This window comes from Plectropomus leopardus, chromosome 8 (genome assembly GCF_008729295.1).
Source record: "Plectropomus leopardus isolate mb chromosome 8, YSFRI_Pleo_2.0, whole genome shotgun sequence".
Classification (NCBI taxonomy): domain Eukaryota; kingdom Metazoa; phylum Chordata; class Actinopteri; order Perciformes; family Serranidae; genus Plectropomus; species Plectropomus leopardus.
In genome coordinates, this window is record NC_056470.1 from 26095422 (window position 1) to 26122336 (window position 26915).

General features: G+C 39.8%; 1 protein-coding gene across 1 annotated transcript in view; it reads left to right on the plus strand.

The window, feature by feature from the left end:
• col2a1a (collagen, type II, alpha 1a) overlaps positions 1 to 26915 on the plus strand; it is a 28800-nt gene that overhangs the window by 1370 nt on the left and 515 nt on the right. The window contains exons 2-53 of the mRNA XM_042491526.1: positions 702 to 908; positions 2088 to 2104; positions 2265 to 2297; positions 3032 to 3064; positions 3252 to 3305; positions 3647 to 3739; positions 4710 to 4787; positions 5368 to 5412; positions 5550 to 5603; positions 5914 to 5967; positions 6326 to 6379; positions 6486 to 6539; positions 6648 to 6701; positions 6817 to 6861; positions 6970 to 7023; positions 7164 to 7208; positions 8069 to 8122; positions 8479 to 8577; positions 8898 to 8942; positions 9058 to 9156; positions 9258 to 9311; positions 9421 to 9528; positions 9614 to 9667; positions 9809 to 9907; positions 10012 to 10065; positions 11432 to 11530; positions 11669 to 11722; positions 11822 to 11875; positions 11993 to 12046; positions 13337 to 13390; positions 13884 to 13928; positions 14127 to 14225; positions 15439 to 15546; positions 15700 to 15753; positions 15850 to 15903; positions 16005 to 16058; positions 17607 to 17660; positions 17749 to 17856; positions 17995 to 18048; positions 20905 to 20958; positions 21089 to 21250; positions 21386 to 21493; positions 22436 to 22543; positions 22736 to 22789; positions 22889 to 22996; positions 23094 to 23147; positions 23257 to 23364; positions 23468 to 23521; positions 24120 to 24227; positions 24313 to 24601; positions 25595 to 25782; positions 25909 to 26151. Coding sequence (XP_042347460.1) covers positions 702 to 908; positions 2088 to 2104; positions 2265 to 2297; positions 3032 to 3064; positions 3252 to 3305; positions 3647 to 3739; positions 4710 to 4787; positions 5368 to 5412; positions 5550 to 5603; positions 5914 to 5967; positions 6326 to 6379; positions 6486 to 6539; positions 6648 to 6701; positions 6817 to 6861; positions 6970 to 7023; positions 7164 to 7208; positions 8069 to 8122; positions 8479 to 8577; positions 8898 to 8942; positions 9058 to 9156; positions 9258 to 9311; positions 9421 to 9528; positions 9614 to 9667; positions 9809 to 9907; positions 10012 to 10065; positions 11432 to 11530; positions 11669 to 11722; positions 11822 to 11875; positions 11993 to 12046; positions 13337 to 13390; positions 13884 to 13928; positions 14127 to 14225; positions 15439 to 15546; positions 15700 to 15753; positions 15850 to 15903; positions 16005 to 16058; positions 17607 to 17660; positions 17749 to 17856; positions 17995 to 18048; positions 20905 to 20958; positions 21089 to 21250; positions 21386 to 21493; positions 22436 to 22543; positions 22736 to 22789; positions 22889 to 22996; positions 23094 to 23147; positions 23257 to 23364; positions 23468 to 23521; positions 24120 to 24227; positions 24313 to 24601; positions 25595 to 25782; positions 25909 to 26151 — 4223 coding nt within the window. The remainder of the gene's footprint in view (positions 1 to 701; positions 909 to 2087; positions 2105 to 2264; positions 2298 to 3031; positions 3065 to 3251; positions 3306 to 3646; positions 3740 to 4709; positions 4788 to 5367; positions 5413 to 5549; positions 5604 to 5913; positions 5968 to 6325; positions 6380 to 6485; positions 6540 to 6647; positions 6702 to 6816; positions 6862 to 6969; positions 7024 to 7163; positions 7209 to 8068; positions 8123 to 8478; positions 8578 to 8897; positions 8943 to 9057; positions 9157 to 9257; positions 9312 to 9420; positions 9529 to 9613; positions 9668 to 9808; positions 9908 to 10011; positions 10066 to 11431; positions 11531 to 11668; positions 11723 to 11821; positions 11876 to 11992; positions 12047 to 13336; positions 13391 to 13883; positions 13929 to 14126; positions 14226 to 15438; positions 15547 to 15699; positions 15754 to 15849; positions 15904 to 16004; positions 16059 to 17606; positions 17661 to 17748; positions 17857 to 17994; positions 18049 to 20904; positions 20959 to 21088; positions 21251 to 21385; positions 21494 to 22435; positions 22544 to 22735; positions 22790 to 22888; positions 22997 to 23093; positions 23148 to 23256; positions 23365 to 23467; positions 23522 to 24119; positions 24228 to 24312; positions 24602 to 25594; positions 25783 to 25908; positions 26152 to 26915) is intronic.

Sequence of the window (26915 nt, forward strand, 5' to 3'; positions counted from 1 at the left end):
GGATCCAGATGGAGAAATTTAGAAGGAGCCCGTGTTTACTTAAGGCAGCAGCTTGTCAATTGGGCACAGTATCCCTGTAAGAGAGGTTCATTCATACGAGCAGGAGAGCAGGCCTGCAGGTTAAATATACTCAGCCAGCGACGTGAAATACCTCAAACAGAGCTTCAGACACGACTGTTAACTGTGGCTCTTGTTGACATTACATTTTATGCTGCTGTAAAAATTCTCCATATGACAACATGGAGCATTTTCTTGCAAGCTTGATGAGTTATTGTTAAGATTTGCACTCCAGAGCTATTGATTTGCACAAGTGCATTTTTAGGTCAAACCAACACCTGTTTATCGGCATCAAAGAAAAAAGAACGTCACTGTTTGAATGTCACTTTTTGTGTACTTTGTACTACTTTATGAAGCTTTTTTTGACACAGGTTAACTTTTATCTTTTTCCTTCCTCCTTCATCCACTAACCACTCCTCCTCCATCACCATCCATACTGCTGTTACTCCTCCTACTTCCTTGCTGTGCCCTTTGACCCCCTTTCATCCTCATACTCCCACTTCCTTCTCTTAAACAATTTTTTTTAACATCTGCTTTTCCCTCAACACTGTATCTCCAATACCTTTCTCTAATTCTCTCCTAAACCATCCTCTCTGTCTTCCCCCTCTTTCCACCTGCCACGCGCCCCCTGCTGGCCACCGCAGAGGAGGCAGGTGGCTGCATCCAGGACGGCCAGCAGTATAATGATAAGGATGTGTGGAAGCCCGAGCCGTGTCGTATCTGTGTGTGCGACAGCGGAGCGGTTCTGTGTGATGAGATAATCTGCGAGGAGATCAAAGAATGCGCCAACCCTCTCATCCCATCTGGAGAGTGCTGTCCCATCTGCCCTGCTGATGCCAGTGCCCCCATTGGTTGTAATTTATTTATTCACATACCCATAAATAAATTACTCTTTTAGCTTATCTCACCCTGGCTGACGCTTTTGAATGGGGAACTGCCTCAGGATCCAAATATCCTGCAGCCGCCACTGATTACAGTCTCTTGATTAGATTTTAATAGTTTTGGCTGCTCTGAAACATTTAAGTTTTATGATTTGGAATTAATCGGTAATGATGTTCCCTGTTCCAAAGTGGCCCTCTACGTGCTCGGTTTGGATGGAGAGCAGATAAGCAGCATCATCAGGATCCTCTCGTTCCCAGTGAAAGTCTGTTCCATGAGGAACTGGACGGATCCTCAGATGTGTTATCTGGTTCTCACCCAAACCAGTAGAAACGCTTCTGCTTATTTTAACTCAAGATGAAGCCTTCATTCATACTCAACTTAATGATTTATTTGACCAATTTGTAAGTCTTCTGCAAAATTAAGTTGTTTTCCTTCAAGTTTTCCTGTCCTTTTATGTATGAGGCCTCATGTCAAGGCTAGCCACTGTATCATCGTGGTTGCCTAAGAGACCAGGTGGTATTTGAGAATTATTTGACTGATTTATACAACTAATTATATACTAAGCTAAAGAGACAACATTAACAGGTGTGATTTTATATTTAAAGAGTATTTTTTATCAAAATCACAACTTTAGCGGACACCTGAGTTCCTGCTCACTCGTGGACGGCCCAGGCCATGAGATTAAGTTTAAGATCACTTAAACATAAATTCTTTACCATAAATTTTGTATAAATATACATAATGTAAAACTTTGGAGAAAGCTTACAGGCACTGGCTGCCATGCTTTATTTAATAAGCTAAGCTAGGCTGCTACAGCTTGCTTTCTTTTTACTTACTTTCATATTTTTGCTTTAACGATTCAATCTAAATATTTAATGCTCATCTCCTAGTCCATGCTTGCTTCTGCTGTGTCCCTCTTGGAATTAAATTTCACCATTAATAAAACCTGGATGGGGTCTTTGCCTTTGGGTTTGGCGAATGATATTTGATCACTTTAGCATCACTAGAGTCCCTTGCAGGTCTCCTTTTTCTAAGAATCACAAACTAGAATTAGAATCAGTCAAAACTGTTTTACTTACTTGTGAAATGTTTGTTGTTAATGTTTTGTTCTTTTTCTTCCTCCTTCATTCATCCATCTGCAACAACAGAGACAATTGGTGCAAAGGTGAGGCAATGGGTTGTGGGAAAATACTGATTTCCATTCATTCAACAAGTGCAGCTTTAAAAATAATAACTTTTTTTTGTAAAATCTGTAACTTCAAGTAGTTTGTTTCTTAGCCAAGTGTTTCAGGCCACTGATATCACCTCTTTCTTTTATCAATCAGGGCCAGAAAGGTGAACCAGGAGATATTGCAGATGTAAGTATGAATCCTCTGTAGTTCAAAGTCAAGTTTCATTACTGTACAAACTTCTTCCACTGAACTGCTTTATACACAAACTCATGATTGGCTTTAGTGTTAATTCTGCACAGAGAATAAATGACCAAACAAACCTGCTTTTCCCCTCTGCTGCTGTTATTTGCACTGGATGATTAAACGTCCAACACTGTACCCATTCATGCCCAAAATAATCACCTGCACAATACACATATTCTTCAAGATCCTGCTTTGTTGATTTTTAAGAGTTTAACTCAAACACCGAAAAAGATTCACTTTTTAAATTCCTTTATTTTTTTTCAAATGATTGAGTTTTTAACATTTTGGATCATTACAGGAGCAATTTCTCGCTCATAAGAGGATAACTACATTGTCCGACAATCCCTCAATGAACTCTTTATCACACAAGAAAAAAAAAACTGCATTCCTCGGACATAATGAACCCGATCAAATCCTCTTAGATCCTCTCAGCAACTATGCTGCAAGTGCACATGTCAGGTGAACAAAGTCAGCCAAACCAGAGGTTAAAGTGAGGTGATGTTTATACCAAAACTTGTCCCTGTCAAACGAAATCCTCGTCAGATTGTGTTGTTATCGCGACGTCCACCTCCTACAAAGTTGGAATGCTCAGAAACTGGTGCAAGTGGACAAAACGTCAAAGACTGACCTTGTAATTATAAGTCACTGATAAAAGCTTTCTTTTCACCTTTGTGCAGGTTGTAGGACCACAAGGACCACCAGGCCCTATGGTAAATATTGTACATTTTTACTCATTTTACTGAGATTTTAAAAAATATGTTTATTGTGTTCATTCTACATTTATCCAAGCGTTGTTTGATGAGGATGCTTTTTGAAGGACATTTGTGATTCTTGTTTTCAAAAGGAGTTTTAGCTATCGTGGGAATTTTACTGAGACAATTATCTTTGTTTTTGCAGGGCCCCCCAGGTGAGCAGGGAGCACGTGGAGAAGCTGGCGCCAAGGGTGATAAGGTGAGAGACAACACACTGTGTTCAAAAAAAAATAACACTCAACAAATCTGCTCAGTAGAGCATTCAGAGGAAATTGTCTGGTATTAATGTGTGATTTCCGCATTAGGCCGCCAAACATTGGGCCAAATAACAGCAGCATCGCTATAATAACTGAACAGACTTAAGCTATAGTTTGAGACTTTTACCTGCTCCAGCGTAAAAACATCCAAATCTAACCATCTGCAACAGATGCGAGACTTCTTCTGTAAAGGTTTTCAGGAACTGATAAAGCAAACAGCGAGAGCAGTTATCATTTCTGACCTGAAATCTTGGAGAAAATCACCCTGTCTCTTTTTCCCTAGGGAAATCCAGGACCTCGTGGAAGAGACGGTGAGCCCGGCACCCCCGGAAACCCCGGACCCCCTGGCCCACCTGGCCCACCTGGACTCGGAGGGGTGAGTCTTAAAGCACTTCTGTAACACCTGGCATTAAAAAAAAACAAAAAAACAATTTAGCTAAAACACTCTTTCTTACACAAATTTATGTTTCAAGCTCTTTATTATCATAGGCACATCTTGGACCTCCCTTGAGTTATGTTAAGAAATATGTATTAACAAAATACAATCACACAGGTAAAATGGGAATCTAAGACATAAGTATAGTATAGTATAGGGCTAAAAATAAAAACATAAATATATAATAATATCAATATATAAAATAAAGTAATATAAATGTGTGTAATAGTATTTGCACATGGATAAACTGGATGTAAACAGGACTGTAGTAAATGTATGTCTGCATAATGAAAAGTAATTAATATTAGTATATATATCATACCTAATAATAGTAGGTAGATTATATAGGTTAATAGGGACAGTGTAAAACCAACACTACAGTTTTACTCTCATATCAACCACTGATGAAGACATTTGGCCAAACATTTAAAACAAAGGTAGAAACATATAGAAATGAATTTATGGTAATTATTGACATAAATCACAAGCATTCTTACCACCATCACTACATCCATTGTTTGCTCAATACAGGATGGATTATACCGATTGATATAGATTTATTTGCGCTTTGATGCTTCATGTTGGCTAGATTTGACTTAACTCAAACATGGAAACAGCCTAAATGAGTCCATACAATCATAAAACTCTTATTCAAAGAAGAAAGAGCGAAACACACACCACAGAGCTACTGTCCTGAATGGACTGCAGTATTATTGGACTGAAGCATTAAGCATAAAAATGGTGCTTTACATTAACAGTGAGCAGTAATCTTTTCTTTCTGTCCAACTGAAGCAGCATTACACTCATAAATTCAGTTAAAGTTGTTAACTTGCTGCAGTGTGTGATGGCCCACTTAGCTCAGGCAGGATAAACTACATAATCTGACTGTCTGTTTTGTGTTTTTTCACAGAACTTTGCTGCTCAGATGGCTGGAGGTTTTGATGAGAAGGCTGGAGGCGCTCAGATGGGTGTGATGCAGGGACCAATGGTGAGTGGTGTTGTGTACAGGAGGAGTGTATGTGTTTGTGTTTGGTGCGTACACAGTTCATCTCTCAAAATGACACAACATCATCCTGACTCAGGGTTACTGCTGAGGACGAGAAGGAAATCAGCTGTAAATGTTCATGAGATGGTTGAAATGCTGCCACCCTGTGGCTCAGTAGCTTCGCTCTAACGCAGAGACTTTGGCTGATTTTCAATAGACTCTTCCTGGTTGTTAACACTGATTTGGAGCAGAACTTGACTCTTCTTTAAAGTGTTATACTGAAGTATAAAGCACATTATAATATGCTTCAAAAGCAACATTTAAAATTTATGTTATAATCTAGCAATCCTTAGGTTTTGCAAAGATTTTATAGGAAAGGTATTGCCCTGGGATAGCAACTTTAAATACTAGAGACAAGTTTTTCAAAAATATTTGGAGCCAAAATGTAGTTCGGTTTACATTTTTCCATCAATCTCAATAGCTGTGATCTAAAATAAAAAGTCCAAGCTACCTATTCGATCAATTAGTCGCACTTTGTGGTATTAATGATTGCAGGTTAACTTACTCTGTGTTTCTCTTTCAGGGTCCTATGGGTCCTCGTGGTCCCCCTGGACCATCTGGAGCTCCTGTAAGTACATACGTGACAGCATGACATCATTATGTGATTGATCATTAAAGTTAAAGTGGAAACATATTGACAAGAATTGCTGATATGACCTATTAAACCCCAATGTGATAAATACGCTCTGTTATTTGCACCCATAGGGACCACAAGGTTTCCAAGGTTCCCCTGGAGAGGCTGGAGAGCCTGGTCCAGCTGTAAGTATGAACATCCCAGAATGCACCTGTGTGCCCGACAGACCGACTTCATAATGCTCTAATGTTTACAGTTTATCAACAGCACCAACTTCCATAGAAACAAATTTTGGTTATAAACAGTATCATAAGCATATTTAACTCCATCTCTCACAAAGTAAATATTATTATCAAATTTTGCACATTAGTTACAATTTTAGTTAAACGGCTGTACTGTATGTGTTAGTAAGTGTTAGCATTTTGAAGCACAAAAGTTTCTCTAATTGTCTTTGGTGCAGCTGTCACTAATTAAATACCTTTGTTTTTATATCAGGGAGCAATGGGACCTCGCGGACCTCCTGGACCTTCTGGAAAACCCGGAAGTGATGTAAGTGTAGAGGCGTTGTTTTAAACCCACAGCATGAGCATAAAAAGCAAACCACAATCTTAATGAACAGAGTGAAACAATTAAAAATGTTGTCCTTGATGTCTTAAGTCCCAAACAACAATGCATTTATTTCACTTTACTTCAGTATTGTTTCATGGTGATGTTTCAATCAAACATTTCAACAACTTTTTATGAGCTCCCTACACTCTACAGCACACGTACCACCAGGGGGCAGTGTGTGTCTCCTAACAATACTATGATGACAAAACACTGACTGCATCATGCACATCTTTGCAGTAAAGTGCAGCTACAGCTCATTTTAAAAAAAATAATTTTTCCACTTTCTGTTTGTTTTTAGGGTGAAGGTGGCAAACCTGGAAAATCTGGTGAGCGTGGACCTGCAGGGCCTCAGGTGACTGACTCCAGGACTACACCACACGTCAAAGTCGAGAGAAGACAGTAGAGATTAGTTAAGCAATAGTTTTAGTGTGTTAATATTTTGTGTTTTTGTACTTCAGGGAGCTCGTGGATTCCCTGGAACTCCTGGACTTCCTGGAATCAAAGGACACAGAGTGAGTGAATCCACTGGCTCATGAAACACGCGGCTCGTGCTCATGTGTCACACCTGAGCACTGACGGATGTGTGAGGTCCTCATGAGTCCTGTTGTGTTTCTCTGTAGGGTCATCCTGGTCTGGATGGAGCTAAGGGAGAAAATGGTGCTGCAGGAGCCAAGGTAAGACCACCACATGCATCTTTTTATTATAAAATAACCACATTTCAGCTGTTAAGCAATTGTTTTCATTTTTTAAATCACTTTTTCTAATTTTTCGGATCTCTGTTTCCATCAGGGTGAGGCTGGTGCTTCTGGAGAGAACGGCGCTCCTGGACCCATGGTGAGTCTCCAGTGCTTTATCTGGTCTACCATATTTTGAAAGCTTTATACATTCAAGCAGTATGTTCCATAATAATAAAGATAAACTGACTTGTGTCTTATGTTGTAGGGCCCACGTGGTCTGCCTGGTGAGAGAGGACGTTCTGGAGCCGCTGGAGCTGCAGTGAGTAACAAACTCAGTCCACTGAGTGTCAATATGTTTCTAGTTTTCTGTATAATGTTTGAAATAATTTTTAAAAAACAAAATTTCATGGTCTCTTCATTACGATGTACGCAACTGACTGTCCTGTCTGTGCTCTTCAGGGTGCCCGTGGAAATGATGGTTTGCCAGGTCCTGCTGGTCCACCTGTGAGTATCATAGTTCCCACTTTGCCACAAAGTGATTTTTTTCTTTTGTAATGACTTTTTTTATGTTCTTTTTTCCTTGCATGAAATATTGTTTGATTTTTTTTATTATGCAGACAATAATGACAAAAAATACAGAACATAGGGATAATAATAATAATTAAAAAAAATTGATTGGTCAATTATTTTAAAAAATTGAGGCTGTCAGACGTGTTTTTGTAAAAATTCAAAAAGAAAATGTGCAAGGCATGCAAGTGAGCATAGCTAATTCTAAGTTATAGCTCATTACGTAAACGTTGGTAGTTGTATTTAATTTGTTCATAATGTTTTATAATATTATTGCCTTTGATGATAACCCATGAACCCACAGATTTTTTTTGCGTTAGTTTTTATCAATGATTTAAACATTTTGAAACATATGAAACCTAAAACATTGGTTAATTGGTTTGAGTAATCTATTAAAGAGAAAGTCAAGAGTTCTCTTATTGCAGCTTCTTAAATGTGAATATTTTCTGGTTTCAAATCAAAGTCAAGTGAATATCTTTTGCTTGTGGACAAAACAAGACATTAGCTTGGGGTCTGCAAAATTAACAATTGACATTTTTCACCATTTTCTGACATTTTATAGAGTAAACAACTAGTTGATGACTCAAAAAAATGATTGAAACATTAATCAACAATGAAAAAATTCCCTACTGTTTTGTGGTCCTCTATAATGTCGATTTCTGCCAATTTGATTCCATCTGTGCTTCTTGAAATCTCAAACAAAGTGTCCGTTGTTTCCATAATGTAATTTCCTCTGCTATCTCTATCCATTGTTTTTGGGTAGGGGGATGCTAACCTGCTTTGTGTTCTGTCTACAGGGGCCTGTTGGTCCTGCTGGAGCTCCCGGTTTCCCAGGATCTCCAGGAGCCAAGGTTTGTGCACATCACTCATAAAAAACGCAGACTTAAGATAAAGCAATAAAAGCCTGGAGAGTTTCACTTGAACTATTTGGGGTTAACTGCATCTTCAGGTTCAACTGTATTACTCATGAATTGCTTTTTTTCATACACAAATGATCAGCTTCAGTTCTACAGATGACTTAACAACCTTCTCAAGAAAATACGTATTGAGAGTCATATTGAGTTGACTTACTTATATGAGACATATGAGAACAGGAGCAAAACGCACCAATATCTTTAACTGTGCTATATATGGATACACATGTTGGATTGCCAGATAAATTATTATTTTTTTACCTGTTAATGTTGTATTCTTTGTGTCCTTTCAGGGAGAAGCTGGTCCAACTGGAGCCCGTGGAGCTGAGGGACCACAGGGACCCCGTGGAGAGGGTGGTACCCCAGGATCTCCTGGACCTGCCGGAGCATCGGTTCGTTTATTTCTATTGATTTTACTAGAGATTTATTATGGTTTGTTTTTTATTTTCTCTTTTTTACTTTTTATGTATCTTCTTTTCTGATAGTTTAGTTTCAGTTAGTTTTCAGAGGGTTTTTTTCAGTTTCTGTTTAGTTTTTATTGTTTACAAATGTCTAGTTTCAGTTTAATTTTTCTAAGTTGCAGTATTAGTTTTTTTATAATATGGGGGACATTTGTCAGTCATACAGCAGTGCCATTCTTACTCTGTGTTTGTCATTTATGAATGTATTGTCAGCAGTGTGATGTAGTGCTTCTTCTTGTCTCTCGGTGTAGGGGAACCCTGGTACTGATGGTATTCCTGGAGCTAAAGGATCTGCTGTAAGTTCTCTCTGTACTCATGGTTTTAGAGTCCTCCATTACCCTGTGTTTCTTTACAATTTATGATGTTTACTGTTTTACTTTATTCTAATATTTGGTTGGTTCTTCCTTGAAGGGTGCTGCTGGTATTGCTGGTGCTCCTGGATTCCCCGGTCCCCGCGGCCCACCTGGACCACAGGGAGCTACAGGACCTCTGGGGCCAAAGGGACAGTCTGTGAGTCACTTGGGAATAAACAAAAACTCTGTGAAACCTCAACATTTGTTCCTGTTATGATTAACTATTGTTGTGGCTGTCTTCTCTCATGCTTTGTTTAGGGAGACCCTGGTCTTCCCGGGTTCAAAGGTGAAGCTGGACCCAAGGGAGAGCTTGTGAGTTGCTCAGTTTGATTTTGGTGATTTTTGATGCCGTAACAAAAGTGAAGCATCTTTTTGAATTAAGCTACAAAAGACATTTACTTACATATCTTAATGTTTCCAGGGCCCAGCTGGTCCCCAAGGTGCTCCTGGCCCTGCTGGTGAAGAGGGAAAGAGAGGAGCCAGAGGAGAGCCTGGAGCTGCTGGACCACTCGGACCTCCAGGAGAGAGAGTAAGTCATCAGGATGTACAGTAAAATTGGTAAAAAGTGACAACTACAAACTACAAACAAAATGTACCTCTGTGATTCTTTCCAGGGAGCTCCTGGTAACCGTGGTTTCCCAGGTCAGGACGGTCTTGCTGGAGCTAAGGTTAGTCCTGGTTTCAGTGCACTGACACCATCAACATGCTGACTCAGTCTGCAGCATAAGAAAGATGCTGTTATGGTCATAAAATGAACACATTTTTCGACCAAACTGATATTTAACTGGCTGATGTCTTATCTTCTTCAGGGAGTTCCTGGTGAGCGTGGTGCTCCTGGTGCTGCTGGGCCCAAAGGTGCTCAAGGAGACCCTGGACGCACAGGAGAGTCCGGCCTCCCCGGAGCCAGAGTGAGTCAGAACAGTCACACAGTGTTGCTCACACGTCTCAAACCAGGTGGTGTTCGGTTTGATGCGATTGACGTTATGCTGATGATGTTGTGTGCCTTTCACAGGGTCTTACTGGTCGTCCTGGAGATGCTGGTCCTCAAGGCAAAGTTGGACCTGCTGTGAGTACAAAATAAGTCCTTTGATGTCACCTCCTGTCATGCTTCTAAAAGGTTGCAGTGTTTAAAGAAGAAAAATGAAAAACAGCAATAGGAGCAGTTTATCAGTTTATCAATCCTTGAAGGATATTGGGCTGTCGCAGTCACAACAAATTAAACCAATCCCCACGAAATCTGTGCAACCTTTTCTGCAATTTTGACCTGTTGTAGTTTTGTGCTGTGAGAATCAAGGGTAGTTAGATTAAACACGACGGGTTAGTGGTAACATGAGTGTAGTATATATAACAAACTTACTTAACAAGTTGCCTTCAATTTTTAATGAATTATACAAAAATCACAACTATTTCAACAATTTTCACTTGCTCCAGAAATTTATTGCAAAGACCTAAAAACACTGCAACTCATCTTGCAATGTTTAAGAAAATCTGCCATAAAATCAGGAATTCTGGACTGAAATAATCCCAAAAAAAGCCTGTGAAATCCTAGTGGCACTGATTGATTCATATTTACAAAGCAGCAAAATCAACAAAAAATGAGAATGTGGTTTACACATTTACTGCCGTGGTTAAAGACTTGAAATTCAAACATTAAGCAGATGACACAGAAAAGTGTCTTTCTAGCAGCATATATTTTAAATAAACATATAATAAACACCTGAAATATGATTTTAAAAAAAACTACCTCCCAGGTGCTCACAAACTCAAGAAATATCAAAGACAACCTTTAATTCACCACATGCTCTAAGATGAAAGCCTGATATTGATGCCCATTCTTGTGCACACCAGTTTAATAATCTTTTTTTATATAACTTTATTTAAGGAGTTTTGCATCCACACGCGCAAACCTATCCCTCCCTATCTACGCTGGGACGAAGTGTGTACCCAGAAGCAAAGCGCACTGAAATTAGGCAAATCATCAAACAATAAAATTTAGAAAGGAAAAGAAAAAGGTAAAGGATTAAATTAAATTAGATGATGATGAAAAAATAATTATAAAAATAAACAAATAATAATAATGTACATACACCTTTTACTTATACAGATACTGTACGTCCATGATAAATACATAAATCAATAAATATAAATATAACATAGATGTGCACTTTTTTATAAAAGGATCCGATGCATGAACATCAGTTACAGCAGCAATGAGTTGATACGAAAAACATCATCTAGGCGGCACAGTACATCAGAGAGTCAGTTCCTTTGCATATTTTAGTAAACTTGTCGTAGGACGTGCTCAGTGGACAACTAGTATAATAATCTTAATGTATGTGAGCATGCACAGTGAACACATACAAGTTTCCATAATTTTATCTGTTATCTCTGGGTTGATTCAGTACTGACTTCTCACCTTGTGCCTTTGACAGGGTGCCGCTGGTGAGGATGGTCGCCCCGGTCCACCTGGTCCTCAGGGAGCCCGCGGACAGCCTGGAGTGATGGGATTCCCTGGACCAAAGGGAGCCAACGTGAGTTTTTTAAGGAGTATAGACAAATCAATAATACAGCAGCCAACTATCACCACCAGTACTACAGCTGTTTGTTTTTTACCTTGAAGCATTGAAGAGACTTAATGTAGATCATTAACTGCGATTTCTCCTCAACAGGGTGAAGCTGGAAAGCCAGGAGAGAAGGGTCTTGTGGGACGTCCTGGTCTGAGAGTGAGTACATTTTGTGCATAAATATTTTACTCAAAAGTGGATGCATCATTTTCCGTCTCCAGATCAGTTTCAGTAATTTAAATCCTCCGCTCTGAACAGGGTCTGCCTGGAAAAGATGGTGAGACTGGTTCTTCTGGACCTCCTGGCCCCGCTGTGAGTATTTCAGTGTAATTACATGTTGAGAGACATTGCTTACACGCTCAGCTGACAGTTTTTTACCTGCTCTTTGTTCCCCTGACTGATCATTACCTGTGTTTGTGCTGATCATAGGGACCCGCTGGAGAGAGAGGAGAGCAAGGACAGCCTGGACCCTCTGGCTTCCAGGTGAGTTAACATCAAATCCCAGATACAACAGTCTGGAAAACAAAACAAAAAATCTGTATCATATTAGTATGATTCATATTTTGTGATGATTAAGAGGAAAACCAGTTGCATTTTGTTTTTTGTTGTCTGTATGTTGAAAGTTTGTGGACTTATATCCAAAATTGGCTACAGCCACTCAATATCACATTAAAATTCAAATGGATTAAAACTGTCTGCCAGACAATAATACAGTTATTCTTTTAGTCAGGGCGTTCGTTTCATTTCAACCTTGGGGGGACACATGAAACAGGGGGTTTGGGGGTCCTTAGGCAGGAAATGTTGAGCACCAGTCACTTAAAGTTCCTGCATTCTGGTGAACTTTTATTCACCAATTTGTGTCTTTTTTCTATTCACCAATTCAGGGTGCAAATGTCTTTAAAGTGGCAAAATAAAAGTCTTTAAGTCCTTTCATGTTTTTACTAGAAGGACAAATGCACATGTTCTTAAGACTAACATTTAAAGCTGAATCAAGAACCTAGCCAAATCTAAGTTTCTTAAAATATACATTGCAAAGCCAAACTGAAAAAATACCTGTTACAAAGTAGCACAACATAAAATGAAATAGGAAAAAATTTGCTCGTCTGAGGAGTGGGGCCATATTTAACTGTAATTACATTTTTCCTATCACGTGTATATTTCAGTGTATAAATGTACTGGTACTGTCAATCTGTTTATTAAAGGGATCGAATTCATTTTATTTTTACTCTTTTTAAAATTAATTTCAATGTACTTTCTTGCTTTTTTGTGAGGTTATATGTGAAATGTAGTCTGAGTGACTAAATATAAATTATGTGGCCATTTTAGCGATTAGTTACATAATCCAACAGATTACGGAGAAAAAAAGTAGTCTAATCTAAATACTTTTGAATTACTTCAAAAATCAAACATTTAAGTACTGCACTTGATGATGCAGCCACAAATACATTAGTTCCACAAATATGTTTTCTCTTTAAACATCTCAATTTTTTTCAGTGCAAATAAAATGCATTTTGCTTACACCACTCATGTTAGAGGTGTTTAGTTATAAAATCACCATATTTTAAAGATGTAATAAAAAATGTTATCAGATATAAACATTTTAAAAATGTAATTTGGTCAGATTGTAGTTAATTATTTTTTGTTATCTGATTTGGTAATCCTGATTACATGTAATCCATTTCTACCCAACCTGTCAGGGAAACAGCAGACCTGTAGGTAATGACTGTCTTTATTTAAAAACATCAAATAATTAATCCCTTTGCTGTTGGACAGGGTCTGCCTGGACCATCTGGTGCCCCAGGAGAGGCTGGAAAACCTGGAGACCAGGTGAGTGAAACTAGCCAATGAGCCTGTTACTCTAAATTTGTTTCATATGTACATCTATCGTTGTTGTTCCTGGACATAAACTAAAAGTATCCTACAGCTTGTATACAACTAACCAAGTATACAAGCCACTCCTGAAAAAAAAACAGATGTAGGAGTCAGTTAAGATATCTTTGCATTTGATTTCTGCACAGTGTTTTCAAGATAATCATTAAAAAATACTCAAAGATGAAAATACATTTTCTTCTGCGCAGGTCATTAATACCCCTCTACAGTGCAGCTCTGTTAAAGCCTCGTTCCTTACTGCTGAATTGCTTTTGAATCCACACAAATGACTTTGATTACATTGCAATATTTTGAGTTGAAGTTATATTAAGCCGTAAGATTAATCGTCTAAGCTTTTCATATTGGCACTAACAATGAAAGCTCAACAGAAGTTCAAATGTGTGTAATCACTTCATAAAACAGGAGTAAAACGTGTCTTTCCTCTCTGCAGGGTGTTCCTGGAGAGGGCGGAGCTCCTGGTGCTGTTGGACCCAGAGTGAGTTTCATTTTCAGTAAATATACACATCGCCATAGTTCATACCTAACCCCACCCATCATCCACATTGTTGGTCTCATATATGAAGATCACAACTTTTTTGGAACCCAAGAAACAATCCTCACATCACATACCTGAGCGGTTTTTTTTTTGCATTTCTTGTTCTCCTTTTGATTCAGTGTCTTTGTCTCCTAACAGGGTGAACGTGGTTTCCCTGGTGAGAGGGGTGGTGCTGGAGCTCAGGGTCTGCAGGGACCTCGTGGACTTCCTGGGACACCTGGAAGTGATGGACCCAAGGTCAGTGCACCACTTTTTGTTTGTGATTCCACAAAAACATATCAATAGATGCATAAAGCCTGTTTTATCATACTGGACTTCTTGTAGGGGGTGGGGGTTTCTCTGCACCTTACGCTACAATTATAAAACGTTTCTCAACTTGGAACTTAAACTTGAAGCACGTGTTTTATGTCCATTAAGTTTCGACATCCTGTTGCTTCAGCTGTAAGAAACATACAGGCAAGTCTTACAGAATTGTAACAGGTGATATAATGTTGAGAATTGGGTTTTAAATTTCAGATTATTGACTTTTCTGCATCAAGACTTAATCTTTCGAGAGAAAATAAGTTCAAAAAGTTTGAATTACACCTCAATTTTGCTCCAGGATCATTTCTTTGAAAAGAGCAAACGGGATGATTATTAATATTTCTTTAGCCACTCAGGATTTCAGCTGGCTGGCTGCAGATCCCTTTAAGAGACAGTGCACAAACTGGCTGAATTTTTGCTGGTTGCCTGGCAACCTGACAGTGACAACAAGACTTCAGGAAGTTTTTTTTTTTTTAATATTTCGACAGAGCAAGGCACAGACATAAGAGTGATGTCAACCTTCTCATCTTATTCTCAACAAGGAAACACAGAAACATATTTCCCAAAAAGTCAAACTATTCTTAAAAATGAATATATATTGAAGAATTGAAGACCCTCTGCTCTTTTCATTTCTCAGTGTTGAACATTAATGTGCAGCCTTAGTCAAGTCCTCATTTTCTAAGAAATGATGGCATATTTTAGATGAATGATAAAACTTTATTAGAATATATTTAAGGGTTTTTACAACATTTATACGATAACGTGTAAGTACGAGCATATCCACACTAGCGCGTGGCTCAAGCTGCATATTTCTGTGTGACTTGAGTACAAGAGAGTAGTAACCAAACCTGCCCTGATTCTGTTTTGTACTATTAACATGCAGTTAATGTAAAGAAATCCGTGCTCTGAAACATGCACGTTTCCTTTTGTCATTTTGACAACAAAGCGAAAGACAACATAGCAATAAAGTGGATCTTAACTAGGAAGGAAAGCATGAAGCACCGTGTCAAGTAGCCCAAACCTGACCTGAACCAGCTCTCAAGTCAGGCATCCACACCAAAGTCCAGACTCAACCTCAATTAGTTAACAGAAATCTTGGAGACATCCACTAATTTTACTGACAAGTTATCTCCTATTTGTAATTCAGGGAGCCATTGGACCAGCTGGCGCTCCTGGATCCCAGGGACCCCCCGGCCTGCAGGGTATGCCCGGAGAGAGAGGAGTTGGTGGTATCCCAGGACCCAAGGGAGACAGAGTGAGTAACAGATTTAGTCAGATATTGTCCATATGGAGTTCTACCATAATGTTTTTTGTTTCTTTGTTTTTACTTAAATGGTACGTAGAGTATAAAAGAGCAAATGTAATGTTGTAGTTTCACGTATGATTAACACGCAGTTTTCTTCCGCAGGGTGACAACGGAGCCAAAGGACTTGAGGGAGCTCCTGGAAAGGACGGTAGTAGAGTGAGTACAAAATAAATCCTTTGTCTCTTTTTTTTAACAGTCATCAAGTAAAGTAACCTAAAACATTTAGTGACACCTGAACGTTTCTGTTCTCAGGGTCTGACTGGTCCCATTGGTCCTCCTGGCCCAGCTGGACCCAATGGCGCCAAGGTAAGAATACCAGCATTGCCCTCTGGATTATTAAATGAAAGTGTTATCAGTTGGGCTGAATTATTTTGGCTGGTTTGACTGACTTATTTTTTCCTTTCCAGGGTGAGACTGGACCCACTGGTGTTACTGGTGCTCCTGGTTCTCGTGGTGCTCCTGTAAGTACCTCTTTTTGTGTTATGTGCACACAGTGTGCAGGAACTGTTGCTGCACTCTTTATGTGTGCATATGACAAAATAAAACAAATGCAAAACATACCTTAACATAAGAAAATGCACAAGTGGGATGAAAAAAAACCCAAAAGGGCTAGTAAAAGACTTATTAAAATTAGAGACAGCTGTATAAGCTTACCGCCAATTTAGGGATTTTAAATATCTAAAACAAAGACAAAAAGTTGATTCCAAAAAAGTAATATTAAGCTGGGAATGAAATATTGAGGACTCTTCTCAATTTAAACAAAAAAAACTTGCTCCTAAAGGTTCCCTGTAGAAACTGGTGTCAAGAGCATCGTGTGATTGGTCTTCTCTAATCAAGTCTCAAATTGGGTGGTATCCTTTACCCTGATATTACACAACACAATAGGAGGAATCACTAAGATTAATTTATACAGTAGATACATAGAGACTTTGCAAGTAAATAAACTCAAGTTGGACTGATCAGAGAATCTGACTCCCTCTTAAAGATGTTTCCATTTATAGTTTTGAATTAGGAACAGAAGAACTGACTTCCTTACTAAGACTGATGAAGTTGAGGATTATAAAAAGACCTATTTTATCATTTAATTTCTCCCTCTGTAATTAGCATTTATGTTTAAAGTGGAAGCAGACAACTTTTCAACTTTTGACATCTTAAGAGTTTCCAATTTTGTTGGTGCCACTGTCGCAAAAAAGACAACCAGACCGCTTTCTGTTTTCCTCTGAGCCGAGAAACTACCAGAATTCACAGCAACTTTAGCTATTCCACTATTGACCATTTCCACTACTGGTGATAGTCAGTGAAACTTCTCTATCCTGATTTATATGGTATGATATCATGGTACGGTGATTGTTCTGCAAACTACATTGAGAAATGGCCATCATTTAACCATTCTTCATGCAAATTAATTATCTTCTTCTGTATTTAGAACTTCCATACCAATAAAAACTGCAGACACAAAAATAAAATTCTTTCACAATGGAAGCTTTAAGGTCCCCGAGAACACTGACTTCAAGAGTTACATTTTTCTGTATCAACAACTTCACTCCTCAACATCTGCCCACATCAAGTTAGCCTGCGAGGCAACTGAATTCACAAGAATAATGAGCTCTCGTCGAGAGTCCAACCCTGATCTGCTAACACAGTAACAAACTCAGCTAACACAGCAGAAATGGTTTAGCCAAATCTCTTACGGTAGCCACATTTCTACCATTACATGATATAAACCATCATATTACCCATCCCTAGCTACTGATTGGAGAACAAAAGCACTCTCCTCTTCCTGTTTTGGTTGCACAATGGTTGACGCACTTCATTTGGGCCTTTAAACAAGCCTTTATTTTCAGTGGCAGATAGAATTGCATAGTGAAAAACGCATCTAATACAACATAATGTGTTCAAATCTGTTTTTCTAAATGAACCAAAACCATAAACATAGTTTAAAAGTAAAAAAAAAAAAAAAAAGACATCATCAATATCTCACCCTAACTGTCTCTTCTGTCCTCCTGCAGGGTGACCGTGGTGAGGTCGGTCCTCCTGGGCCTGCTGGTTTTGCTGGACCTCCTGTAAGTAAAGTCACCACAGATGTGAAGTAACTGATATGATAAAATGTTTTTCATATAATAACATTACTGCTGTGTTTAAAATCTCCAGGGTGCAGATGGTCAGCCTGGTGCTAAGGGAGAGCTTGGTGAGTCTGGACAGAAGGGAGAAGCTGGTGCCCCTGGACCTCAGGGACCATCTGGAGCTCCTGGACCTGTGGTGGGTACTTTTATTCTTAATTTCATAAATAAAAGTCCTGGAAGCTGATCTATACGTCTTAGATCACATTTCTGCATCTTTACGATGCTTTAAAGTCGCTGTAGTGTAATATCAACATTAATTGTTGTTCTTTTTCAGGGACCCACTGGTGTGTCTGGACCTAAAGGAGCACGTGGTGCTCAGGGAGCTCCTGTAAGTACCTCTTATCTAACTGAACTGGAAGTAGCCTCTTTTTGTCTCTCCTTCGACTTCCTCGATAACAGGTCATATTGTCATATATAAAACTCGGAAATGAGTGAAAGTTTGCTCTTCCGGTTCCCTTGTCTGAAAGTCAATGTTTTCTTTGAGTGGGTTTTCTGTTGCCTGAAATAAGGTCTGTGTTTTATGATAAAAAAGATGTCTGTAAATACCCCACTCGTGAAAGTCAATAAGTGTCCTAAAAAAAGGCAAGTACTAACAAGTGGCTAAATGAGACCACAAAACGTCATCACGCTGAAAACGACCTTTATAGACTCGTTGTGGTCATGCAACCATGTTGTAGTTGGTTTATAACCTAACATTAGCTTTTTATCTCTGGCCACTGTATTTGCATTTCAAAAATCATTAAAGTGGTGTTCATTTGTAAAGATCATCTTGCTGAACATGACGTGTATAAAACTTAAGTATAAAACTTTTGTTTGCCACAGGGCTGATTTTCTGCACTTCGCTAAAACCTAATGGAAAAATACCATTGGCTTTTTGAGAAGGGAACCTGGGCGATTTTAACTTCCAGGTTGACCTACAAAAAATTGTCATTCCTGCACCACTATTTTAGTGCATTATGTACACATTTTGTACTGTACTGAGAGAGAGTGGGACCCCTATTACCTTTTACAACACTGAATGGCACGCTGGGTACAGTTCGCTCTCCGTCTTTCATTTCAGTGCATTCAAGGACAGATGAAGAAAGAGAGACTGTGCATGTTAGAGAGTAGCAAACTCAAACATTTCCAACATCAGTGCTGTAACGTTTGGAATGAATGCTTACATTCCTGAAAATTACTAGCTGTTAACAATAACATATATAATTTAGCTAGGGGATGCAAATATGTCATGGCAGGTGTATTGCTCAGGACCAAAGGAAACGCAGAGTCTAGTGTAAAGTTGTTTTATGTAGAAAGCTTAAAGCACCAATACTGGAGGCATAGCAATCAGCCAGTTATGAACAGACTCGTTTTGAACAATCCATCGCACACTACTTCTGCTGCATGTAGATACAGACTTCATTACAGGACATACACCGTTCACTTCAAAGCTCTGGACCTTGATTGACTCTATTACTGATTCACTCATTAATTTATTGACTGATTTAATAGATAAGGACTGCAGGGTAGAGATGAGCCAACCAACGGACAATTAATCGCCAAATATTCTGATAATGCGACAATCATTTAAATCATTTTTAAAGTTAGGATTTCAAACATTCATTAATTCTCTCATTCCAACTTCTCAGTGGTGATGAGTTTTTCTTTGTCTTATGTGAACGTTAATCCATATTTTTGGGTATTGGACTATTGGCCAGACAAAAAAATTCATTTGAACTTGGGCTTTAGAAAATCGTTCCAAACATTTTTCTACTATTTTCTGATATTTAGCAGTTGATGGAGAATAGAGAGAATAATCTGGAGATTAACTGATGATAGAAATAATCATCAGCCCTAAAGGAACATATTAACATATACAGGCAAAACGCAACATACATTTTATCAGGAACATTTAAGTTGGATATAATAACAGAGAAAATCAAATTGTTGTCAGTAAAGTCAACATAGACAAATTTATATATTTTTTTAATTCTACTTTGTTCTACTTAAAATATTAATAGAGCTAGCCTTCCTAACTTGTGCTGAAATGAGCTCTAACTGTAGGAAGCAGATATGCCGATGATTCCAGTCAGGTCAGATTAATTCGTACGACCTGATATCACACACTGTTCATTGTAGCAACAGTTTCTGACTCGCTGAAGCTCTCAAATAAGATCATAAAAATAATATCCTTGCATAAAAAGGAAAAAAATATGATGATGTCAGAAAAATACACGCAAGGAGAACTGTACAGTTAGCTCCAGCCTTTTTTATTTGCAGCAAAACAGGCATTTTCCACAGACATTTTGACTTCTCATAGCAGGAAAAAACCCAGTGTTATAACAATAACATTAGCGACGGCTCCAAAAAACCATGGCAGTGTGACAGTGAGTCAGCAACCACAATATCACATTTATTGTTATTATTCACACTGGTGCTTTTCCTACTTTGACATGTCAAAATTCTGCTCTTTTAAAGCTAGTGTGTGGGACTTTTGCAAATAAATGAGCCTCCATTACTTTCAAGCCTGAGTTGACAGAGACAATGCTGGTTATCGCTGCCAGAGAAAGCTTTATCTAGTGTCTGCGGCGACTTTCCTGAACTGGTTCACTAAAGTGTTGTTTTACATCAACCAGCCAGAGCAAAAGAGTGAAAGAAGAGGAAGGGACCATAGCCACAAAGCATCAGCTAGAAGTACAGCAGAAGCTATGGCGGATATTTGTAAAAAGCATAAAAAAAAAAAAAAATTCAAAAATTTTAGATTGTATGCTCCAGATAAAAAAAAAGTAAATTTAGCATTTCGAGGTAGGAATCTAAGGCGGGGATGAACACAGATCACCATTTGTATGGGAAGAGAGCGCTCCTGTGGGCGGGGGACATGCGGTGAGCTCACTTGCGGACATCATGAGCGTGCGTTGACAGTGTTTGTGTAGTAACTCCCACTGCCAGAGGGGGGAGACAAAAGTCCCACACTCCAGCTTTAAATTGTATTTCTGTGCATTCACTGAACCTTAAAGGTTGTTTGTATTTACTTTGATTTAGTCTCATACAGAGATTTAAGATCTTAGATTAGACCAATGTGAACTGAGATGATTTATATTTACTGGATCCTTCATGCTAATCTCATAACATCCTAATATACCTGAGTCAACAGGTCAACAGGTTGGGTATGTTTATGCTCACTGAACTCTTTTCTCTTTGACAGGGTGCTACTGGTTTCCCTGGTGCTGCTGGCAGAGTTGGACCTCCTGGCCCTAATGTGAGTGTTGCATTAATAACAAATTCTTAGAGTGGAAATTAATTTGCTGAGTCAATCTTAAATGTTTTGTGTCCATGATTCAGAGTATTTCTGCTCTTACCCACTAAAATTCCCTCTCTCCTCTTCACAGGGTAACCCTGGCTCTGCTGGCCCTGCTGGTCCTGCTGGTAAAGACGGACCTAAGGGTGCTCGTGGTGATGGCGGACTCCCAGGAAGACAGGGAGACGCTGGACTTCGTGGACCTCCTGGCCAACAGGGAGAGAAGGGAGAGCCTGGAGAGGATGGACCACCTGTGAGTTTGATTTCCTTCCTCACAAGAACACAGAAGCACCAGAGACAACATCCAGACTCAATTAAACTTAATGAAAACGGCAACTACAACTAAATAAGAACATTTCATGATGACTTGTCTTTCCTCACTGTGTAGGGTGCTGATGGGCCCTCAGGTCCTCAGGGTCTGGCTGGATCTCGCGGTATTGTTGGTTTGCCTGGTCAGCGTGGAGAGAGAGGTTTCCCTGGTCTCCCCGGACCATCTGTAAGTGCTTGCATCGATCTAGAGGCCAGATTAAACCCAGACAATTTTACAAATTCACACAATGGTGTCGAATGGGCCTTCATATTACCGAAATTTGTCTTAGATTAGATGCCTTAGACTTGTTTTTTACAGTTTTGTTGAATACTCAGTTCTGATTGGTCAATTATGGCAATCTACAGTCTGTTATTTATGACCAACGCTATAAAAAATAGACTGTTGCTGTGGATGCGGTTCTGATTGTAGACCAACATTGCCGATTCTTTTCCAATGACTGTAGCTAAAACTCGCTCCAAAAGTTGCTAAAAGTCACCAGATGACACTAAAAGCTCATTTACGTATTGGTGATGCTGTAGCGCAGTAATGGAAGCATTAAAACGTTGCTTTAGATTCAACAGAAAAATCTTCAAAATATATGAATGAGAGCTATGGTACTGACACAAAAGAGCACCACTTTTATCGCACTTTCAATCCAGAGAGCGACAGCATCAGCGTAACCTTGGAAACTCAAATTTAATTCCCACAGCACGTGACATCTGGTCCAGAGGACCATGGACCATAATTATTCTGAGCAGCATGCATGGCAATATATTATAAAACAATATGTTTTTTCACTTTTTTCCCTAATGGTCTGACTTTGTTGCTTTTTAGAAAAATGTTGCTGAAAGAGTCTTAAAAGTTTTTAAATCTAGCAAGTTCACCAAGTTGGTAATACTGTCATAGATGCTTAGAAAAATCTATTTTAAAAATAATTCTTAAAATCAATATTTTGTGTAAAATGAATTTGCGTCCTGCATCAACGTGTCAGGGTTCATTCTGCAATAATGACCTGCGGGCTGTGCATTATCCTTTACAGAGCGAACAGATTCAAAATACTGATCATTCTGTCTTCTTTCAATGTCGAAGACTATCGAAATGTAATCGTAATATTTCCTCTGTGTTTAGGGAGAGCCTGGTAAACAGGGAAGTTCTGGTCCATCTGGCGACCGCGGACCTCCTGGACCTGTGGGACCCCCTGGACTTACTGGACCTGCAGGAGAGACTGGAAGAGAGGTCAGTAACAAAATGCTCTAAATCACATGAGGACACCAGTTGTGTGTCACTTTTACGGCTGCAGAAACAATAACAGAAATTACACACACACACACACACACACACACACACACAAAGGCACAGGCGCTTATATTTTCATCTTTCAAATCAAATACATGCCAAATCAACAGAAAATATGTTTCTGTATGTCAGGGTACCCCTGGATCAGATGGACCTCCTGGTAGAGATGGAGCTGCTGGAGTCAAGGTGAGACACTTACGCCTCACCTCACATTCAAATCTACTAGATCTGCTTGTTTGCAGAAACTGTTGTTACACTGATTCGTCTCCTTGTGTCCTCCTGTAGGGAGAGAGAGGTAACACCGGTCCTGCTGGCGCCCCTGGAGCTCCTGGTGCCCCCGGTGCCCCCGGACCTGTCGGACCCCTCGGCAAGCAGGGAGACAGAGGAGAGAGCGTAAGTAACAACACAGAAGAAAGCACCGTGTCAGGCTTTGATCCATATTTTTGATGTCAACTCCAGGAATTACCCACATTATTGTTTCTTCTTTTAGGGTGCTCAAGGACCTGCAGGACCTTCTGGACCCGCTGGAGCTAGAGGAATGGCTGTGAGTATCATCAGCATTATTAATTTTTGTTTTTATTTTAATTTGATTAAGGTAATTAAAAGTGCCACACGTATGCAGCCATGCATTACACATTTAACCTCTAATCCAGGGACCCCAAGGACCACGTGGAGACAAAGGAGAGGCTGGTGAGACTGGAGAGAGAGGACAGAAGGGTCACCGTGGCTTCACTGGTCTGCAGGGTCTTCCTGGACCCCCTGTAAGTAATCCCAATTTAATAGTCCGTCCCTGCAATATCATTTATCATCTCACTCCCCTTCATCTGTCTGTTTCTAAATCTGTTATTGTCCTCGTCCTAACAGGGTCCCGCTGGAGACTCTGGAGCTGCCGGACCTGCTGGACCAAGCGGAGCAAAGGTGAGAAAACTGAGCAAAAGAGCAAAAGAGAGGAAAAACTCTTATTACATTTTCATCCCACAGCTTAAACACCAGAGATATGTGATGGTAATGAAGGGCACAGGTTAGTCTTTTTGTAATTCTCAAATCACCTGACGAGGACGGGGACAGGAGAGGCCAACCTGCTTTAATTACACACCGCTGCGATAAGATGGGAAGCCGAGGCATTCTGTAATTACCTCTGCAAGAAAAAGAGACAGACAGACAGGAGGGACCGCGATTCGTGAAACCACTCCTGCTGAGATCAGAAATGGACTTCAGTATCTGTTCTAGATTAGCTGAGCACTGTGCTGATAAGGAAAATGAAGGAAAATGTCACCATACAAATAATCTTCATGCATAATAAGGCAAAGGGTCTGGAGATGATTGGGGTAATAGAGAGGAACCGTGCGCACATTTGAAAATGCTTTATCAGATTTTTTTCATGTTCAGACTGCATGATGGATCTAAAAACATTAACCAGCTCTACACTTTGAATACAAAGTTCATTCAATGGCGTCATTTTTCAGATTATCACAGACATGTTAAGCTTTGACTTTAACACTTACTGTGTCTGTAGGGACCATCTGGACCCGCTGGACCTGCTGGCAAAGACGGTGCAAATGGACAGCCTGGCCCCATTGGACCCCCTGGACCTCGTGGACGTTCTGGAGAAACTGGTCCTGCTGTACGTAAAATACCCTAAAAATAAAATCTACCATCTTGTACCTGAATGTCGCCCTGATCCATTCCCTGCTTTCGCCCTCCTTTAGGGTCCTCCTGGTAACGCTGGACCCCCTGGCCCTCCTGGTCCTCCTGGCCCCGGCATCGACATGTCTGCCTTCGCTGGTCTGGGTCAGACTGAGAAGTCCCCCGATCCTCTCAGGTACATGAGGGCCGATGAGGCCTCCAGCTCCCTGAGGCAGCACGACGTGGAGGTCGACTCCACTCTCAAGTCCCTCAACAGCCAAATCGAGAACCTGCGTAGCCCCGACGGCACCCAGAAGAACCCCGCTCGCACCTGCAGAGACCTGAAGCTGTGCCACCCTGAGTGGAAGAGCGGTAAGTAGGGCACGGAGGTCGAAAAGTTTTTTGCCCTTAAAATGTTCATAAAGATGTAACGTAACATTTCCAAATTAAAATGTCTAAATAGGACTGGATCTATGTTATATATTGTGTCGAGCTGTTTACTGACATGGTTCTTAATGTTTCCAATAATGTTCAAGCCCAGAAAAAAATCAGTACATTTATTTAAGATAACAGTGCGTTTCATTTGGCAGCCTGTCGGTGCTGTCATATAACTGCCTGAGTCATGTCAGATAGATTTTCAGTGGCAGTGATGGCTATATTACTCAAAGTGACTAAAGGAAGAAACAAATTAAGAAGAAAATCTAATGATAAATACTGTAGGCCCCATTAATTCTATGTTATATATAGCAGAACACGAAGAGCTGCTCTCAGTTTCAGATCGCAGCTTTAATAATGGCTAACTGAATATTCAGATGAATTTTGCATAGGTTTAGTGAAATAAGGACGGCTGCATCACCTGCAGGAGAAAAAGACAGAAGCAGAAAGAAAGTCTGCTAAAATACCTTCAGAACTTTTCCTCTGAATTTAATGACTGGATGTGTAAAAGTTTCCCTGTCTGAATAATGTCACACTGAAGGTCATTCCTCCTGGTACAAAAGACAGAAGGCAGAAAACGAAGACAGAAATGTTATTACCGCTGTGAAAAAGATCTGCTTTTTCTTATCTTTCAAAAAATACAGCAAAAATCAAAAACCCTGATGTCCAAATACTGATATACAAATACTAAGAAAAGCTTTTCAAGGGCATCTACAATGCTGCTGTCAGTTCTCTGTTTATAACTGCAGTTTGCCATATGCTGACTTTAAAATCCTGCTATATTCAATCTATTAAATAGCATTTGAAATACATAAATGACTTTGTCTTTGGGTATAAGTCACTTAAAATGCTTACATTACATAACTTATATTTATATGATAAAAGCTGACTTTGATCCGCTGTATTAACCTGCGTTTCTCGTCTCTCCAGGTACCTACTGGGTGGATCCCAACATTGGCAGTACAGCCGACGCCATCAAGGTCTTCTGTAACATGGAGACTGGAGAGACCTGCGTCACCCCAAGCATCGCCGAGGTACCAAAGAAGAACTGGTGGACCAGCAAGAGCAAGGACCGCAAACACGTCTGGTTTGGAGAGACCATGAATGGAGGATTCCACGTGAGTGCACTTTCACAAACAACACTAAGATGTTGTCTTTGTCAATAAAGCTGACATTAAAGTAAAATTAAATGATCCTTAAGAACGCTGCTAATGAATTCTCCTACCTGTCTTTTGCTTGTACAGTTCAGCTACGCTGAGGACGGCCCTGTCGCCAACGCCGGCAGTGTCCAGCTGACCTTCTTGAGGCTTCTGTCCACCGAAGCGTCCCAGAACCTCACTTACCACTGCAAGAACAGCGTCGCCTACATGGACCAGGCCACAGGCAACCTGAAGAAGGCTCTGAAGCTGCAGGGCTCCAACGATGTGGAGATCCGCGCAGAGGGCACCAGCCGCTTCACATACAGCGTGCTGGAGGACGGCTGCAAGGTGAGCGCACACAGCTGCAAAACAGAGACGGCAGAAATATGTCTACATGTTTCATATATGCATGATTGTCATTGTATCATATAACCAGTGGGCGAATTTAACTAGATACATTTACCCAAGTACTGTACGCAAATTCGACAAATGGGTACTTTACTTATTAATGCAGCAGCATTATTAATCCAAAAACATCGGATATAACATAAAATGCTAACAGGGAACAATTTGTTGCAGAATGAGTTCTTTTAAGTTTAATACTTTAAGTCAATTTTGTTGATAATAATTACTTCTACTTCAATAAGGCCTTGAAAGCTACTTTTACTAAAAGGGTAGCTTCAGTATTTTTCAACCTGGACCCTGTTTTGATGCAGTGATTGATTGATAAATGAATCCAGTTGAGCAAGAGCACTGCAGCAGGCAGCCGCACTGCAGGGTGCAATGTAACCACTCAGGGCATGTTCGCTCTGTTAATTTACATGATTAAGTGTTTGTTTTTGCCACTGACAGACTCTGAGTGTCCATATAATATAATATTCCATCTGATATTATGGAAAGGATCCTATGAGCGATAGACCTTTTCTGTTTTACTGGGAACAGCCCTGAAATCGCCATCGCCAAATCAACAGTAACTTTAGCATGTAAAGAGGCGGCCTATAGTCACATCTCGCTCGGTGAATAAATGTTTTATTTCAACTGAGCTGAAAGTTGGGTTGGTGATTGTGTCGACTTTGATTGAAACGTGTTTTATAATGATTAAATCACAGTAT